General features: G+C 40.5%; 2 protein-coding genes across 4 annotated transcripts in view; one reads left to right on the top strand and one right to left on the bottom strand.

Annotated features, from left to right (window-relative positions):
* LOC139946483 (uncharacterized) overlaps positions 1–7,185 on the bottom strand; it is a 68,274-nt gene extending 61,089 nt beyond the window's left edge. For both annotated transcript variants that reach the window (XM_071944149.1, XM_071944150.1), the window contains exons 1-2: positions 7,037–7,185; positions 644–802 (exon numbers count right to left, since the gene is read on the bottom strand). In XM_071944149.1, the coding sequence (XP_071800250.1) occupies positions 644–802; positions 7,037–7,097 (220 nt within the window). In that variant the 5' untranslated portion in view covers positions 7,098–7,185. The remainder of the gene's footprint in view (positions 1–643; positions 803–7,036) is intronic.
* LOC139946484 (uncharacterized) lies at positions 6,749–17,338 on the top strand. 2 transcript variants are annotated; one of them, XM_071944153.1, is made up of 4 exons: positions 6,749–6,851; positions 14,608–14,829; positions 15,442–15,609; positions 16,294–17,338. In XM_071944153.1, the coding sequence occupies exons 2-4, from the start codon at positions 14,751–14,753 to the stop codon at positions 16,554–16,556; spliced, it is 510 nt and encodes a 169-aa protein (XP_071800254.1). In that variant the 5' UTR covers positions 6,749–6,851; positions 14,608–14,750; the 3' UTR covers positions 16,557–17,338. The 2 variants fall into 2 exon arrangements, with proteins under 2 accessions (XP_071800254.1, XP_071800253.1); XM_071944152.1 differs by having other exon boundaries at positions 6,766–6,855.
* The last annotated feature ends 1,007 nt before the right edge of the window (positions 17,339–18,345 follow it).

Here is an 18,345-nt window from a genome sequence, read left to right as displayed (position 1 = left end):
ACCAGAGGTCACCAATTCAAATACAGACAACAACACTGTAGAATACTTGCTTACCAACACAGTTATTTCCCAAGCGTGGTCTGATTATGGAATGCCCTTCCAGCCTCAGTTGTATCAGCCCAGGCCCTGGAAGTTTTCAGGAGCCGACTGATGCCACTGCTGCTGCGTTAAATATTGCTGTTGCCTTTTTTTTTTTTACGCATTCCCGTACCGGCACCCTTTGCATCGGAAATAGTACGACACTACTCATGAGTCACCGAACTTCTAAGAGGATCTGTACTTATCAATATAAACCACAAGGGAAACTGTCTGGGTAAATTTTGAAATGATTTTTGGGGTTGAACAAAGAATTGACTAGAGTGGGATTCGAACCAACGACCTCCGGATTAACGTGCCGGCGCTCTACCAATTGAGCTATGAAGCCCTATATTGGCAGTGTCCCTATTTTGTCATTATCTTTGTTCGGGGGCCGGGTGCCAGTCAGGAGCCATACAACCGTTAACTGCCGTGTAGCCAGGGATCACACCCAAATTACGATATTAGCTGGGAAGCAGCAGCCAGGGGATCACCTAAGGGGGATGCCACTTTGGATCTGTACTTGAAGGAAGATAGATAGATCTGAAGATAAAACAGAGGTGTTTACCTGATTCTTTGAAGAGCACACAAGCTGGGTGATGAATGGACTGCCTTACATAATAACTTAAGATGGCTTCATTGAAGATAGGTAAGACCGCTTGGTGTGAAGTCTCAGTCTGGTTTCCCTCACCATCTTGAGTATTATTAACAGTCTCTCCATCACTTACTGTAACCAGTGAAAAAAAGGCAATAGTATTACAAAAATTAAGCATCTCGTCCATCAAAATGACACAAGTTTGTAGTCTACTTTTTTTAAACAAGTTTCATTGGTATAGAAAGGTTTGCGGTAACACCATTTAATGATATCTAAATGAGTTGGGGTACATGTACATGTAGTTCTGGAAAAAAAAGTTGGTTTCAACTCGACATTTCGATCAGTCAAAACCAACGAGTTGAAACCAACGTTATATCATTTGTCCACCATGCAAAGTTTGAAGACCTACATGTACTTTAGTTTCATTGGGTCACTGGCCTTAAAGACACTGGACACTTTTGGTAATTGTCAAAGACCAGTCTTCTCACTTGGTGTGTATCTCAACATGCACAAAATAACATGTGAAAATTTGAACTCAATTAGTCGTTGACATTGCTAAATAATTATGGAAGAAAAATACACCCCAGTCACACAAAGATAAGTGCTTTCAGATGCTTGATTTCGGGACCTCAAAATCAAATTCTGAGGTCTCAAATTCAAATTCAAATATTTCACTTCTTTCTCTTTCTTCCAAATCTAAAGAGGATTAAGTTTTTCAGAAAGATAAAGATTAATAATTCCAAAGAAAAAAAATATATCAGGAAAAAGATGCAGTAAAATTGTGAAAAGTTAAGTTTACGTTTGCGTTTTTGGTACCAGATATTGACGCGTCTAAATTTCTTAACATCCAATTTGTTGACTGCCACAAGAAGTATATTCTCAACAATACTGGAGGGTTCTCTTTCTTTCGAGGTAATGCAAGAAAACCAAAGTACATGGTGTAGAATTTTGCCAGCTTTCCAATTGTACCATTTTGAAATACTTCACAGGAATAAAAATGTAATTTTTTTTCCAATTTTTTTTAACACACGAAACACGGACATAATATTTTTATTATGTAGATTTTTCTCCTGAAAATGCTTGCAAATGACATATTTATAGGTCATTACCGTTCTTAGACAGCAGTTTATTTTAAAGGTAAGACTCTGAACTGGGTGTCTATGTACTATTTGTTGTATTAAACTATCAAAAACATGCGTTGCGGCGTGAGTGATGGACAGCAGTCTGTGAAAGATTGAGCAACTCACTGACGATACACAAAAAATTGACCAGAATAAGAAACATCTAGCGACCTTCACGCGGGGATTTATTGGGTTCATTTTGGAGAGGGTTAAATTATTTTGTGATGGTTTTTTTTAGCCTCTTTTTTATTGCTGGAGGTTGCATAAGTGTTTTAAACATAACTTTTTTTTGTTATATTGACATATACAATGCATGTTTTCAGTTGCCATGGTAACAGTTAATGATGCAGCACATGTCTTTGGAACTAACTTTCTTAAATCTTCAAGATTTGAGGTACCCATGAACAAAAATTAAAGAAGATATTCATGCTACATTATACATGTATCTTAATTTGTTTACCTTTTAGTGAATACACAATTAGGCTTATATATGAAAATATGTAAACAAGACAACATTTTTACCTAGTTTCCAATTGGAAATGAATACCGAAATCTGTCATATTGATTATGTCTGAAATGCTCTTGATTGAGCAGTTTCAGATGCCCTTTTAATTAGTAAGAAATTTACAGTCTCAAAACGTCCATCTGCCAAGTTTCAATGTGCATAACTTCCACACTCTGTAACTTTTGTGTACTGAAATGAAATAAACACAATTGGATTATATCCTCTTTCCAATGGTATAAAACTTGTTGGGGTTGAGCTTTTGTGAAAATAATGCAAAAAGTACCAGCCGTCGATTTTACCAAACTCTTCCTAACTTAAGATTAATCTTAGGACCTAGGACGAGTCCCCACTGTAGCATGCAGACCTTAAGATTAATCCTAAGTTAGGATGGGTTACTCGTCCTAACTCGAGATAGGATTGATCCGAGCGTTTCTTGAAATCGGCCGCAGACTCCCTAGCCCTGTATAGGACTCTTCCTCTGTACACAGATACAGAGTCCTAACAATTGAGGCCCGTTTCTGGGGCGGAAAATTTTCAAAGCTTCATAACCCAAATCTTACCTGCAACAAGCCATGAATCCATGATGCAAGACGCATGAATTATTGGTCAACATTATCTTGACTGCACAGCGTTAACACGCAATAGGCAACGCAATATTTGCGCGCCGTGCGTCTTGCGTTCACACGGCAGACTGAGAGAGTATGAACAAAAATTTGAATTTCTTAACGTTGGGAGCTGCATCATTTCATGAAAATGACGAATTTGTGAGGAATATATGACGATCAAAACCCACCGCAGAAAAATATATGCTGCCATGGAGTGTGAATCTGTTGAAATTAGTGGCTTGTTGCAGGTAAGATTTGAATTATGAAGCTGTGAAAATTTTCCGCCCCAGAAATGTACCCTGATGTCCAGGACGTCACTATAGTACAATACGAAAGTGTAAGGCCGCCAGGGCTACAGACTCCCTAGATTTGATCACTGAGGACAGTAGCCCTTTACACTATTTTGTAATCAGAAAGTTCAAAGTTGACGGATAACTTTCCGTATGGCGCCACCACTTTTTCACTCATTTTTACAAAGGTATATCTCATTGAGGTAAATTAGATACCATATTTCAAATCGAATGAAAAAGTGGTGGCGCCATACGGAAACTTTTCCAAGTTGACAACACTAAAAGTTTGAATATTTTTTTAAATAAGCCAGGGGGGCCAGCGACCGGCCCTGCATAAAAAAAATGAAGAGGTACACAAAACAATGTAATAATGTTATTGTGTTTACGATCTTACCAAAAAGACGAAGTTCAAGGGGATATAAACGCCAATCTGGTTACATTCAATTCAACCTCTTGGGTACAAAAATTATAACCAGAGAGAGGTGGCGAAGTGGTACTAGATAGAATTTGTGATTCAATTAACTCCATAGACACTGATAATGTTATACATGTACTTCTTGGTGATTTCAACTTCAGAGAAATTGACTGGGACACAAACGAAGGCCACTCTCCTTTATCTAGGAAGTTTTTATCGTGTTTGGAGGAAAACATGTTATTTCAACTAGTCAAGGAACCTACCAGGGGACCTAACATTCTCGATCCAATTTTGACAGGAAACCCAGACATTGTACATTCTGTTGTTGTCGACGAGAAGCTAGGAAGAAGTGACCACAGGATTGTTATAGCTGAGCTACGTATCCCAGTACCTAGGATCACTGCTGCCGATAGGAAGATTTACCTTTGTTCAAAAGGAGAGTACGATTCAATATCTGTAGCTGTCAAAGAAACTGACTGGAACAAAGTCTTTGCTAAAAAAAATGTGGAAGAGAGATGGTCAGTTCTGAAAGTAAAGTACAGCATGTGGATCGATGAGTATGTGCCAACTAAAACGGTAAAATCTGGGCAGTGTCACAAACCGCCTTGGACAAATTACAAGTCGGTCAAGAAAGCCAAGCAGTTAAAGATAGTAGCCAAAGTTAGAGCGAGAAAGTCCGTCCTCCGATCTCAACGTCCATCAACTCCAGTTTGAACAAGCAAAGCAAGACGCGGAGAAAACTCTACATAAAGCCAAACTGGATTATGAGAATACTCTTGTAAAGCAAATCAAAACGGAACCCAAAAAGTTCTACAACTATGCAAGACATTTCACCAGGTCTACATCTACGGTGGAAGTTTTGGAACAAGATGGTAAAAAAGTGACAGAAGACCGCGAAAAGGCAGAAATCTTAAACGACTTTTTTGCTAGCGTCCTGAAAGACGAACCAGAAAATGATCACGTAAACTTCCCTCTTCATGACAGAGTAAACACTGCCAACTTGTATGATATCTCCATCACTCCAGATTTAGTACATGAGAAACTACAGAAGCTCCACCTAAATAAAGCGAGTGGACCCGACGGACTTCACGTCAATGTCATGAAAAATGTTCTCGATTTGGATGTCCCACTGAGTCTCATGTTCACAAAGTCACTGCAGACGGGTGTAGTTCCACAGGATTGGAGGGATGCCAACATTACGCCTCTGTTCAAGAAAGGTTCTAGACTTAGTCCCAACAACTACAGGCCAGTATCACTCACAAGTCAGGTGGTGAAAATTTTAGAGAAGATTGTTTATGACCAACTTATGAAATTCATTGTTGACAACGATATTATCTCTTGTGAGCAACATGGCTTCCAGAAATTGTTTTCCTGTGTAACACAGCTTCTCGAATGCCTCTTTGATTGGACTGCAGCATACGATAAAGGAACTGGTGTAGATGTAATCTACTTAGATTTTCGAAAGGCCTTCGACACAGTGCCACACAAACGTCTGCTGTACAAACTTCATCATCTTGGTATCAGAGGCCATGCTTTAGCTTGGATTGAAGGGTTCCCGAGCCGCCGTAGACAGAGAGTGGTACTCAGAAATGGAGTCTCGAACTGGAAAACTGTGACAAGTGGAGTTCCACAAGGATCCATCGTAGGACCCATCTTGTTCTTGTTATACGTGAATGACATTCCTGAAAATGTGTCCACCACCGCGAAAATGTTTGCTGATGATACTAAAGTCTACAGCAAAATTAATGACATTACAGATTGTAACACCCTGCAGGATGACTTAAATTCTCTTGCCGTATGGTCTAAATTATGGCTGCTAGAATTTAATGCAGAGAAATGTGTTGTGCTTCGCATCAAGAAATCCCTTGATTACCACTACTCACTGAATGGAGTCTATCTACAGGAGGTTGAGGAACAGAAAGACTTAGGTATCAAAGTTTGCAACACCCTATATCACCTACGAAACACATCCAAGATATTGCGAAAAAGGCTCGGCAGAAGATTGCCATGCTTAGAAGATGCTTCACCGGTTTTGACGAGGAGAAAGTCTCAATCTTATATCCTCTGCTTACCAGTTATCACGCTATTATGCCTTTTTCTTTGAATTGGGAAAAAAATAATGATGCAATATATCAACCGATACCCTAATTATCTTCATTTGTTAATACGAAGTATGCAAACATATATTAAAACTTGATGGACATTGAAATGTTCACACCACACACCGATCTTGGATGACTTCAACTGGCCCCATTTGTTTTGAGTTTTTCCTATTTTCACGGCAAACAAGAAAGTATGGTTTCCCGGTGAAGCCATACATGGAAGAAACATCTGCAGTGACTACTTAGTGTTCTTTGAGACTCTGTGTATGACTGTATAGCCAGCAGTTGCCTTCATTTTATTCAAAATATTTTTTTATTAAATTTTTAAAATTACCATGGTAACTTGCAAAAAATTTAATAAAATAAAACAAAAATAAAAAGTGTGAATAATTACTGGCTTCAAAATCTGATTTCTATTTATTTATTTTTTCTACTTTTTTTCTTAATATTTATAATAAAGCGTATTAATAAACAGTGATAATTGAATCAACAAGCTGATGTTTAAATTTTAATATAAATAATAGTATTGATATGAGGGTTACAAAATAAAAATCTCAAAAAATATTAGAAAATGATATAAGGCACATGGCTTCTTTAAACGTCTGTATTTTTCTTTAAGAATGCTCAGCAAAACATTCAGTCACATGATTTTGATCATCATGAATTGTGAATTGAAATAGCGTTTGATGAAACTTTTTCGGTGGGCAAATATTTTTTTATGGCCTCAACATTATGACATATTTTTGTACCTTGTAGAAATACCTAAAATACCAACTTTTTTGCATTTACAAGTGCAAATGACCAGTGGAGCATTACGTGTTTCTAAGTTTTGGTCAAAGAAGAGGAGACTCTTTGCTTGGCAAATAAAACCACACAATTTTTATCTAGGGACTGTTTACATCGCGCACAGAGAGGTAAAAGATTTGCCACGATATTAGGGACACCTCGAAAACAGGACCTCCTACGATACAAGTCTCTCATCCGACCGGCTCTGGAGTATGCTTCTTCTCAAATAGAGTGGTACAAATTTGGAACAATTTGCCAGAGTCACTTATTTCTGCACCAAATGTGGCTACATTCAAGAGAAAACTGAGAGTTCTGCCCATCGGCGAAGAGGACTAACCAACCAAGTATACCAAGTAAGTAAGTAAGTATAATTATTTAGTAAAACGCAGACTTTTGACGGTACTGTGTTGATTTGACTTTTATGAGATCAGAGATTTGTGCTGTCCGGAAACTAGATCAAAACAAAATCGTCTAACTCTAACTTCGACTCGTAACGGCAGCGGTAAACAAACAAAACTGAAGGACGTCAAAGCTCTATGTACCTTGGATTGAGTGGAGAAGGAGAATAAAACACAAGCTGGACAAATGCTTCATCCTCAGCATTCAAGTGAACGAAAGGCAAAAGATACTAGATGTTATTTTTTCCGCTACCCGCCGCTGCTCACCTAACCCTCTCACACACATTCCTCCATGGAACAACAAACATTTACCATGGTCTTGATGATCCTCTAGGGGGCGCTCTAATATAGACCTTTTCGCAAATACTGGGGCGCGCGCGTAAAGCTTGGAATTAGGTGCATTGTGGTCTAGCTGGTAGCAAAATTTGATTAATATCTATCCCACAATGCACCTCATTCAACAGTCTGCGCTTGCGTATTGGTATTTGCGATAAGGTCTATAGACCTTATCGCAAATACCAATGCGCAAGCGCAGACTGTTGAATGAGGTGCATTGTGGGATATATATGAATCAAATTTGTAATCAGCTAGACCACAATGCACCTAATTCCAAGCTCTACGCGCGCGCCCCAGTATTTGCGAAAAGGTCTATAGACCTTATCGCAAATACCAATGCGCAAGCGCAGACTGTTGAATGAGCTGCATTGTGGGATAGATATGGATCAAATTTGGATACCAGCAAGACCACAATGCACCTAATTCCAAGCTTTACGCGCGCGCCCCGGTATTTGCGAAAAGGTCATAGACATAGATATAGAATAGAACAACTAGATCGGCCGCGCGTACATACGCGGGTTCTGGCATGGGGGCCGCCATTGCCTATCTTCCGTGTACATTTTCTGTGCGTTGCCGTCAGCACGTGACTTTTTGCCGTCAGCACGTGACATTTAGCACGTCAAAGCCCTATCTCCCGTGTTCATTTTCGCGCGTCGCCTTCCGAACGTGAAATTTTTACTGCGTCCATGGCGAACAAAAAAATTTTCTACACAGGCAATAGCGCGTATGTACGCGCGGCCGATCTAGTTATTTTAATTCTATATCTATGGTCATAGACCTTTTCGCAAATACTGGGGCGCGCGCGTAAAGCTTGGAATTAGGTGCATTGTGGTCCAGCTGGTATCCAAATTTGATTCATATCTATCCCACAATGCAGCTCATACAACAGTCTGCGCTTGCGCATTGGTATTTGCGATAAGGTCTATCGCAGATCGCTGCCCCCAACACCATTTTTTGTTTGTTTGTTTGTTTAGATGATCTTCCCATCAAGGGAACTCAGCAAACTCCCACAAGGGGATATAAACACCAAGCTGGCAACAACCAATCTCTCTCACAAAGCTTGTCAGTAACTAGACGACAATAATTATTCTAGTCATTGTGAAATCAGCAGTTAGCTGGGGGATTCGAACCCACAACCTTGTGAATGCAAGTCCTACAGTCTAACCACTTGACCACGGTGACGGCATGCCCAACACCACCACAAACCTAAGCAGTTATTTAGCTTTAAACAAATCATAGCAACCGAATTCTGTTATAGGCCTATATTATGTTAACTCGATCATTTAAAAAGTACCTTTTTCAACCTCTAAAGTTAATTTCACTCAAATTTTAGTGTACTTTTGGATAACTACATTGAAGCCAACAAGAGCAACTTTAATCGCCTATAAAATCTCTCATATTACGAGGCGATCGAACCCCAAAGCTTTGTGTCACCTTGGGGGGGGGGGGGGGGGGTAGCCTTTAGTCAAGGCGTACGCGGTACACCGGATGGCACGCACACAATCCCAAAAATGTAACGCACGAAAAAAGACTATCACCGCGAGCGGCGGCGCGGTCGGTCGCCGCTGAAAACAGAAAGTCTAAATTTTGCGCAGCTTGTTCTTCATTTTAAATACTCCCAAGTTAGAATAATACCTGCGATTATCATGATCATAATCTGCAACGGCTAGCCTGAAATCTAACGTCACACTTCGAAGCCCGTAATAACGCCAGAGGGTGGCCTTCCGCGTAGGTCAATCCTCGTATACTCTTCAACTTTCACCTAGATTCAAATGCAGACACGACCGCAAAAGTGCAGCTGCCAAACAAAATGTCATCTCGGACCAATCAAAACACAGCTACAGAATGCTTAGGCCTACGTCACTGCACGTTTATCCAATGAAGTTGATGTATCAATGAAATCGCTGGTTCTGAGAAAGCAGATACCTGTCTACAGTCTATAAATCTAAAGACAGGGGACCAGTCTACCACTCGCCTATAGCCCAGCAATGCTTGCATGATTAAAATGATGCGTAATATTGCCAGCGAACACTATTTGACACAGTGTCCGTTGTCCACGGCTCAGCAGACTTTGGCAAGGAAAGCGTTTGTGACGCTGGTTCTTTCTGGCCCATTTTTATGACCTGGAAAAAAATGTCTTAAAATTACACAGAACTTACGTGCAATATGACACAAAGTCCAGGTTGAAAAATCTTGTTTTTAGAAACTAGTTTCCAGGTCAGCCTTACCCTCAAAGGGTCGCAATCTGTAGCAGGGTCCGGGTTGAAATCCCATTTATATTAAACCACCCTGCCATGGATCGCAGGAATCCGCAGGTTAAAACCCGACCGTGAACTTCCAGAGTGCGAATTACATTTTGGTGTCAAGGAAAAGAACTTCCGGGAAATAATAGCCACTAGTTAGGTTTCCCGAAAGGAAGTAATGTTGGTAGCTGAGTCTAGTATTAAAAAGCCTCTATCTAAATATAATCATTTATTTAAAAGATAGCCGCTCATTTTTTATATCAAGGTGGCTTCATTTCATTAAAACGCCCACCACCTGAGTGTAGTAATTGCCACCACGAGTACATGTTGCAGCTGTCCGTACGCTCACCCAACGAAGGTCAAGCTACTGCAATACAGTTAAAGTATGCCTTATTCATTAATTATTTGCAAAAAGATTTCGATGGTTTCAGTTTTGAGCGAACTGAACATTTTGTTAATGATACCTTTTAATGACGGTAGGCTATTAATGAATTAGAGGTTTAAAAAAAGACAGTAAAACACACATCAAACGGCTATAGACAAAATATATTTGACGTGCACATCCCATGATAACACATACTGGATACTACACCGTGAGCTCGAGATTAGCAAAGTTAATGCAATTAGTTTCAAGCTCCTGTGGGCTTTTATCAACTAGAATATTCAACGATCCGGGACCATCATTTGGGCAAGGCACGTCTGAGTGGTTTGTTAAAAAAAGGTCAACAAATAATTCTGGTGGTTTACCGTTTGCATTGCCGAGGAAACAGATACTATTGAGATATACACCATTTACATGTATGTATCATTATCTTTTTAAAACCATAGTTTATTTGTTGTTTGTGTTGTTGTTGCTGCAGCAGGTCGGCATGCTGCTGCTGCTACGTACTAGTGTTGGTGTTGTTGTTGTTTATTTAATGAGTGTGTTGCCGTTGCTGTTCCATGGTTGGGAAGAACCTCACTTGAGTACAGTCAGGACACCGACATTATAGTTGATATTCCCCATGGGTCTAGAGTCTAAATCCCAGAGGTTCATTGATTTATACACTCGTGATGTTGTTACAATTACATGCAGCGTTGAATATACACAAGATGAGCATATGGACAGGTTGGGCAAACAGTGGAGGCAGCGAAATATATACACCTGCACTATGCTGACTGAGCACCCATAATAAAAAATCAAATGAAAGTCCTAAATTTCATGTGAAATATTCAAGTAAAAAGATTTAAATTCTGATCTTATACCATTATCAGGCATGATTTTCCCTAATTCAGTCTTGTATCAGATTTTTTGTCCCTTGGACAAATTAATCAATTATTTTTGTTGTGATAAAAACAGCCTGAAAAGTATATCAAGGCCTCCATGTGTTCATGTAGGTCAGCCCTTGGTACTCAAGGACATTTTCAATTGTTTTTTTCACTGATCAAATCTATACTATTAAAAGCGTAACCCGCGCCATCTTGGATTGAAATTAGAAGGTCCAGTGGCATGGCATCCTTTTGGAAATCAATACGGTTGTGTGTGTGGAATTCAACACGTTTGTGTCTTTTCAGACGTCGGGTTGCAAGTGTACAAAACCCTGACCCAAACTCCCACTTACGAGTCATCTGATTGGAGGAAGTTTGGGCGGCGACCGTGTGTCAACCACTGGTCGATGTTGTTACCAGACTTCCTAGAAATCTTTCTGACAGGTGACTCATTGGACAGTGTGTCGCAGATGGTTCTCCGGATTGGTTCACTCATTGCCCCTTGCCCGCCCACCTGCCCTTCGATCCGCCCTTTTTGGTCGGGTTACTTTCGTGTTGTACTAAGCATGGTTCTCTGGATTGGTTCATTCATTGCCGCGCAGGGTCGGAGAGGCTGGGTGCCAGGACAAAACCGAAACAAATCTCACGAATTTGCATTGAATGAATGAAGTAACTCACAGATTGATGTTTCGCAGGCGACCATGTGTCAACCACTGGTCGATGTTGTTACCAGGCTTTCTAGAAATCCTTCTGACAGGTGACTCATTTGTTGAAAAGATTAAATGGAGAATATTTATATAAAACAAACATTCACTTCCAAACGGCATGAGAATTATGGACAAGGATGGGATCAAACGGAAGCTTTATAATTTGGAAACATTGGGTAGGGCTATAGGTTGGTCGGAGCCTGTAAGGTGTCTAAGGGAACTTTACAATTAATAACATTTTGGTTCTTCTTCGTATAAGTTTTGTCAGTAAACTCAAATGAGTACATGAATACCGTTTTAGAATACGGTCTGTTCATGGAGGTATAGTGTTGCAGTTTCAGAGTTCCCCCTCACGGAAGTTTGTGAAACTTATACACGTACACGTCAAAGGCTGTTTTGAAGCTGTAAAAAAAGAACTTTGCATTTGGTCAAAGTTTTGAAGCAAAACGACATTAAGTTTCCTTTTGAATAAGTCCATTCACACAATTGGTCAGAGCAGTGTGTCGGTCAGGTCTCAGAATGTACATTTTGCCAAATCCATTTTGTAGCCTACTTTAGCAATCGACCAGTCGGGTTGGTTACTGGAAATAATGTTAACAAAAGAGCCCTCATGCGGCTGAATGGGGTACATTTTTAGGAGTTTGTCTATTACAAAATTGACCCAAACTGGACGTAACAAACCCTAAAAATAACTTGACATGCTTTCTGAAGTTGAAATAAATGAGAGAAAATTAAGGAGTGAGGGCGAATTTACCGTTTTTGTTTAGTTTGTACGATATAGGGTTCCAGAGATATGGGATGTGTGGAGGTTTGTTCCTTGAGCAGCGTGAACATGAACGCTCATAAATTGTGTCGTTAAAATTTCGAGAGATGCAATAAGCCACAAGTGACAATAAACAATACACTTTTTTGACGTTCACGTTCACGTTTAGTGCTCCCGTAACGTGCAGCCTATTGACCAGAAAGTTTACAGGACAAATTCAGATGAGAATAAAATAAAAAGAGGCCTACGCACTTACCGCCCCCCCCCCCCACGAAAAAAGAACAAAAAAACAAAAAACAGCGGTGGTAAAAAAAACAGTAGATAGATTAGATTTGTGGCACACAGCATGTTGCGAAGACTCGCTAAATTTAGTGCTGTAACAACGATATACATCGTGGGACGTGACGCTCCATAAATCGCGATGATTAAGTAAAGGGCCCAAGATAGACTGGGTAAATTGTTCAACAAAAATCAACCCTCAATGCAAATTGTGTTTATTTATGGCATACATGTTTTATAGGGGTATTGAGGGGTGCTGAGCTCGAATTTGCTGTATGCTAAGCTCAAAAATGTCCCATAATGCCTCAAAATCCCAAATCCAAGATGGCCGCCACAGAGAGTGCAAGCTTTATGCGTGAACTGCGGGTATTGTAAACGGACAGTACCCACGCACTGCTGCACTGCCTTGTAACACCCCTTTCACAGAATGGTTTAGTCCGACTCGGCTGCGGCTCGGCAGTAGTAGGCTGGTGCGATGCGGCAGAAAAACAACAGTGAGTACCAAGCAGAAAATGTAATTTTTTGACGATGTTTTTTAATTTCACTCAACAAAAAGGAAATGCAAGCATTATGAATGTATATCGAGTGTGTGGGGAAAGTTTTGGTAGTGTAGTACAAAATAAACTTTAGTTATTGCTGGCTAACAGTCGTAAAACTTTCACCTATCAACGCTAATTTGTAAAACGTATAGCGTTAAGAAAGCCCAAAATATTAGACCCCTATGGCTCACGGGGGAGCCTTTTAGTTTCTAGAAGTATGCATAAGGTACGTCGCCTAACCCAAAACGAGGTGGGCGCAGCCACTGCAAGTAGTGGCGGACGTGCGCAATAGCTTCATTTGGGGTTAGAATTATGACGCCATGCATAAATATTAAGAGAGGCGTATAACACCCTCACCCACATTACATTTCGAAGTGTAAAGGATTTTCATCATCTAGCGGGGTGCCGCGCGAAACGCGGCATCCCGCTAGTTAATATTATTGCTGCATAACGGACTAATGTGTTACAGTAGTATTATGATCTCTGTGGTCGTGTCAAGGCCAATATGGCGATACCACACGGCTAAACAGTAGTCCTCTATACACGGAGGTGTTACTGACAATTTTAGAGAATGCATCGGCTGCCTTGAGCAATGTTTGTTCTCCTGTAATGAACTATGTGTGATGTTTGCGACAAAACCCACAAAACAATGCAATCATTTTAAATTGCTTGCACTATTAGCTTTTGCATGTATTTTGTCCACATAATGTCGGAGTCCGTAAGAAACTCATGATCTATAGGCTTAAAACACTAAAAACAAAACAAACAAAAACGTGTGTTTTTTCGTGCAATATCTAAAAATTATATAACGTGTATTTCATAATGAAAAATGTATACATATTGACACAAGCTGTAACGAGAGATATATGGAGTGCATCTGTCCATGATGAACTTGTAACGTCTGTTGTTGAATCGTTTGATGTTTTGAGCAGTACAGCCAGCCACCACCACTCGTATGGCTCTTCTCAACTTCGTTCAATATTTGGACATAAACAAGAAGGACGGTTGCAAAATCTTATGATATATTTTTTATAGAGAACAATATTTTAAATCAAAATCCGTTTACGATGTTGGAATGGAACATCAGTATCATTCCATTTATCTGTCAGTATTTATAAATACTGACACGTAAAGGAAATAATAAGTTGAATCAGTACATTTTATCACAAATTTTCTCCAAGGACAATCAGTTGTTTATAATAACAGCGAACCTAGTAACACAAGAAACGTTAAATAAAAGCTAATGAGAACTCTATCACTGGCTGTGGTTTTAAGTGTCCATGTAAATGATTGTATCACTCGACATCACATTACGTCAGCATGAACAGACCTGCTGTGTTAATGTTCGTGAGGATCTTAATTCATCAATACAATTTCCTTCATCAGTACTACACCAGATAATAATCGATGACAATACTCCACGATCGTGTGCACGTCATAATGAATGCACGCATGGCTGCGCGCACCGGTACGCATAGCAATTATGCATTGTATGTTTTGCTTGGTTGTGTTATGTTGTACATCATCACAATAGAAACACCTTGTTCGGTAAATGCAATCAAGTTAATGCTGTGGTGTCTATGCTTTTCAATATAAACAGAGTCAACGCGGCTACTGAAATCTTACTCAAACCAGAAGGCAGAACCCGGTCCTTTTTTGAGAGGGGCATCGCATCTTCATCAGCAACATTTTTTATCTCTTCAAATCTTCTTGATCATAATCAAATCATCGCGTTGAGAGAGGATGCCCAACAACGAAACTCACAATGCGTCCACCAGCAGCAGCCGGGTAGATCACCATCCATTACCGGATAACAATGATGGTTCGTACACACAAATACTTTAAAATACACACCTTTTCATTTTAGAGGAAAGTCTAACTGAGGGCCGGCAAAGGGAGGGCGATAGGTGAGGGAGCAATGGGTGGCTTGGCTTGGTCAGATATTGGATCCCAGAAGGAAGGGTCGAAGGTATTTACATTTGTTGGGGGAACTTATAAGGGGGAGGGGGTATTAAATGTTTGGAGTTCGGAGAGGGGGGGGGGGGGCTAATGTGTTCGTGGAGGATGTTCATCCGTCCATGGTGTGTTCAAGATTTGAAGTCCGGGAAAGGGGGGGGGGGGATAACGTGTTCAGGATTTAGAGTTCGGAAGGGATTCGAGGTTTATGGCGGAAGGGGGGTGTTCAAGACCTGGAGCTAGGGAGGGGAGAGGGCAATTAAAGATTTAGGTATGGGGTGTTTCCAAGACTTTTAGTCCGGGAAGGGGGGACGGGTGTGTCTAGTGTAGCATGGAAGGGAGAGTGGCGTGTTCAAGATACGATGGAGTCTGGGTCACTCGTTTAAAGGGAATCGGTACATCTGAAAGATTATCAAAACGGTAATTTATTAATTTTCAAATCTTTTCTAATTTTTTGAGCACTCATTCAATATCACAGGGAAGGCACAGCCGTGCAGAACCTTTACAACATCAGCCAAAAGTACGTCAAATCTACCCGCAGCTATGTTATCACCCGTGAGGATGGAGTTTGGTGTTATGTGCTCAGACGTGGCAATCTTATCGATTTCTCCTGATGAAAAACATACTAAAACAGCCTACAAGATTTGTAAGTTATCTTTAAATTGTGTTTAATCTAGTATTGGACAGACAGGAATTAGACGTTGACTTTTAATGAATTTTTGAAGATGGGCAGAGAGCACAAGTGCGCCCCATCAATCGACGGGTGCAGTGTAACTTTTTACTTCAAAAAGGTTTTTGCTATAATTGCTCCTTTCACACAAAAACCCAAATAATCCAAACAGCACTGTGTTGCAGTCACTGTGTGAATATTACTTTTGTTCTGTACACTGAAAATCCAATTCTTCAACCAGTAAGTTTAATATCACTGTGTGGACGTGTACAAGTCCACTTCGTGTTTTAAAGTCCGTACTTTATGTTATGTTGAGTTGTTTGCAGGTCCAGACTTCCATTTAAACATCATTTACGGTTCTGTGGGTTTCAAAAGTCATCATTATCATGAGACTGCCAAAGATCGTCATTAAAATTAACTAAACATGCTTAATCCGTTTGTTGATAAAACTCATTATCGTTATACGGCCATTTTCATTTTGTAGAGGGCTCTTCCAATGGCAAATCTTAAAGTCTAGGGTGAAACTGTAGTATATATGGCACCAACATGACTTCGGGACAACAGATTCAGTGATCTCAGCTCAATGATATTAATTCCAGACCAACATTCCTCAACAGTTGATTTTAAGAATTTATTTCGTTATCGCTAATTATTCTACAGATTTGCGGCCGGACTCTGCATCCATCTACAAGCCCGTGAACGACACCCGCGCGGCGTGGGTACCCGTTGTTAATAAACGTGGCTTCAACTTCTCCGATGGGTCAACAATAGCGATAACTTACCACAATGGTCGCTTTGATATCGGTATCAGGGGGACGAACGCATCGACATTCACCCATGACTTTGGGCATTCGGGTCCACCGGGCAACTGGTTTGTTGGTTTGTCGAGTAAATCCAAAGCCAAATGGGTGTTCTACCAGTGAAGCGGCCCTGCTTCTCATAGACTTGGTTCAATTCCCGTTCTCGTGCTTTCGTGCCCTTTAAGCACAGCCACCGTAGCGCGGAACAGGTTGGGAAATGCAGAGCATCACAAAACAACAGTTTTCTGGCGATGGCACGTGATTGGGATTTGGGTAAAGTCTATGCTTCTAAGCGAACATCGTTTCAGAGTTAAACTAAATTGGTAGCGATTGATTTGTAATTAATGTCTTTAATTATACAGGGTTTTGAGCTGACAAAATAGTTGCAGGCAGTGTTCATGTTTTATGTGATCAACCATACCTGAAACAACAAACCAGTGAAAACTTGGGCTTACCCGTGTCTGAGTCGGTGGGAAAAAGAAGTGGAAAAGATGCACAATTTTCAGCATGTTGTGTAAAACTGTCCTTAATTTTTACTGTCACAAAGAAACTAGCTTTTGCGTTTTTTTTTATGTTTACATTGCATCACTTCAGGTGGAAATGTTGAAAAGAAAATGGTTCTTAAGCATGACCTTTTATAGACCAATCCGACGAAATAAAATTGGTAGCGCCCTCTATTGAAAAATTACTAACTGCGATGTCTTTTTGTGCACAATCTGGGCATTGAAGACACCGCAGCAGTGGCGCGCGGTGCTTAACACTTGTGCACCCGGTGCGCGCCTGGATTTGTCTATAGTTACTTAGCTTTTAGACAAAAAAGTGATGTCTTTTATCTATTTATTTATAAATAATAAATACAAAATTACGACATTTTGTTCACTGGAGTTTGACAGTGATGAGGCAAATATTAATTAAAAAGGTATAATGTACATGTTTGACTTGGAGACAGGTGTGATTTGTATCAGTTGTGTATCCACTGACTTAAAATATTCGTACATCTTGTGATTTGAATGAGATTTCGCCCAACTCACAGGGCCGGACGGCCACTTCAAGGTATAGGGCTACACTTAACTGCTATATCGACCCACGATAACTCCATGGGGACACGTTGCCACCTACTCTTGGGCTGAAACAGGGTTACATTAGCCCCATTTATCATCCACCGCCAACATTTTATATGAAGCTATGGTGAAGTGCCTTGCTCAACACCACAACTGTCATGACCGGGATTCGAACCCACACTCTCCTGTTGACAAGACTGGAGCTTGTTGGTCTGGTGAACTATACCGCCCGGCTACGATACGCCAAGAATAACTTATTATATTATATTTATAAAAAAAAAAAAAAAAAAAAAAAAAAAATCTTTCAAACAAAAATTAATCTTTTATAGACGATTGAGTTAAGTTTAATCTGGGGTCGATTTCACAGAGAGTTGGGACGCGTCTTAAAGCCCCAGGAGATTTACAAATTTAAGGCTAGTCCCAAGTAAAGACGAGTAACTCGTCCTTACTCAAGATAACACTTGTCTTTTGAAGCCCGGTTCATCACGGTTGGCTTGTGTGTAAAGCGCTCGCCTCTCACCAAGGTGACCCCGGTTCGATTCCCGGTCGGGGCCAAATGTGAGTTGAGTTGTGCGTTGGTTCTCTGCTGTGCCACGAGGGTTTTCCAGACTTTCCGGTTTTCCTCCCTCAGGAAAAAATCAAACACTTTCGATCTTGGCTGTGCTCCGTGGTCATAATGGGTTGATGTGGCTGGCAGCTGAATGCGCCCTTTCATGCCTGCTTCTCGAACACGTTGTAGCCGCGTCCTTCGCAATTCAGCCCCCCCCCCCCCCCAATTATTATTACCTCCTGCGAATGCAATGCGAGTTTGACGTGCTTTTACGTTACAACTCTTTTTATCGCCGCGATAT

This window comes from Asterias amurensis, chromosome 13 (genome assembly GCF_032118995.1).
Source record: "Asterias amurensis chromosome 13, ASM3211899v1".
Classification (NCBI taxonomy): Eukaryota; Metazoa; Echinodermata; class Asteroidea; order Forcipulatida; family Asteriidae; genus Asterias; species Asterias amurensis.
Note: the sequence above shows the minus strand (reverse complement) of the source record. Positions and strands in the feature narration are given on the sequence as shown.

Excerpts from the sequence above, each read along its gene's own strand:
- LOC139946484 (XM_071944153.1), top strand. The coding sequence starts at position 14,751 with ATGCCCAACAACGAAACTCACAATGCGTCCACCAGCAGCAGCCGGGTA. Across the intron at positions 14,830-15,441 it reads ATTACCGGATAACAATGATG|GGAAGGCACAGCCGTGCAGA; the intron begins GTTCGTACACAC and ends TCAATATCACAG. Across the intron at positions 15,610-16,293 it reads TAAAACAGCCTACAAGATTT|ATTTGCGGCCGGACTCTGCA; the intron begins GTAAGTTATCTT and ends ATTATTCTACAG.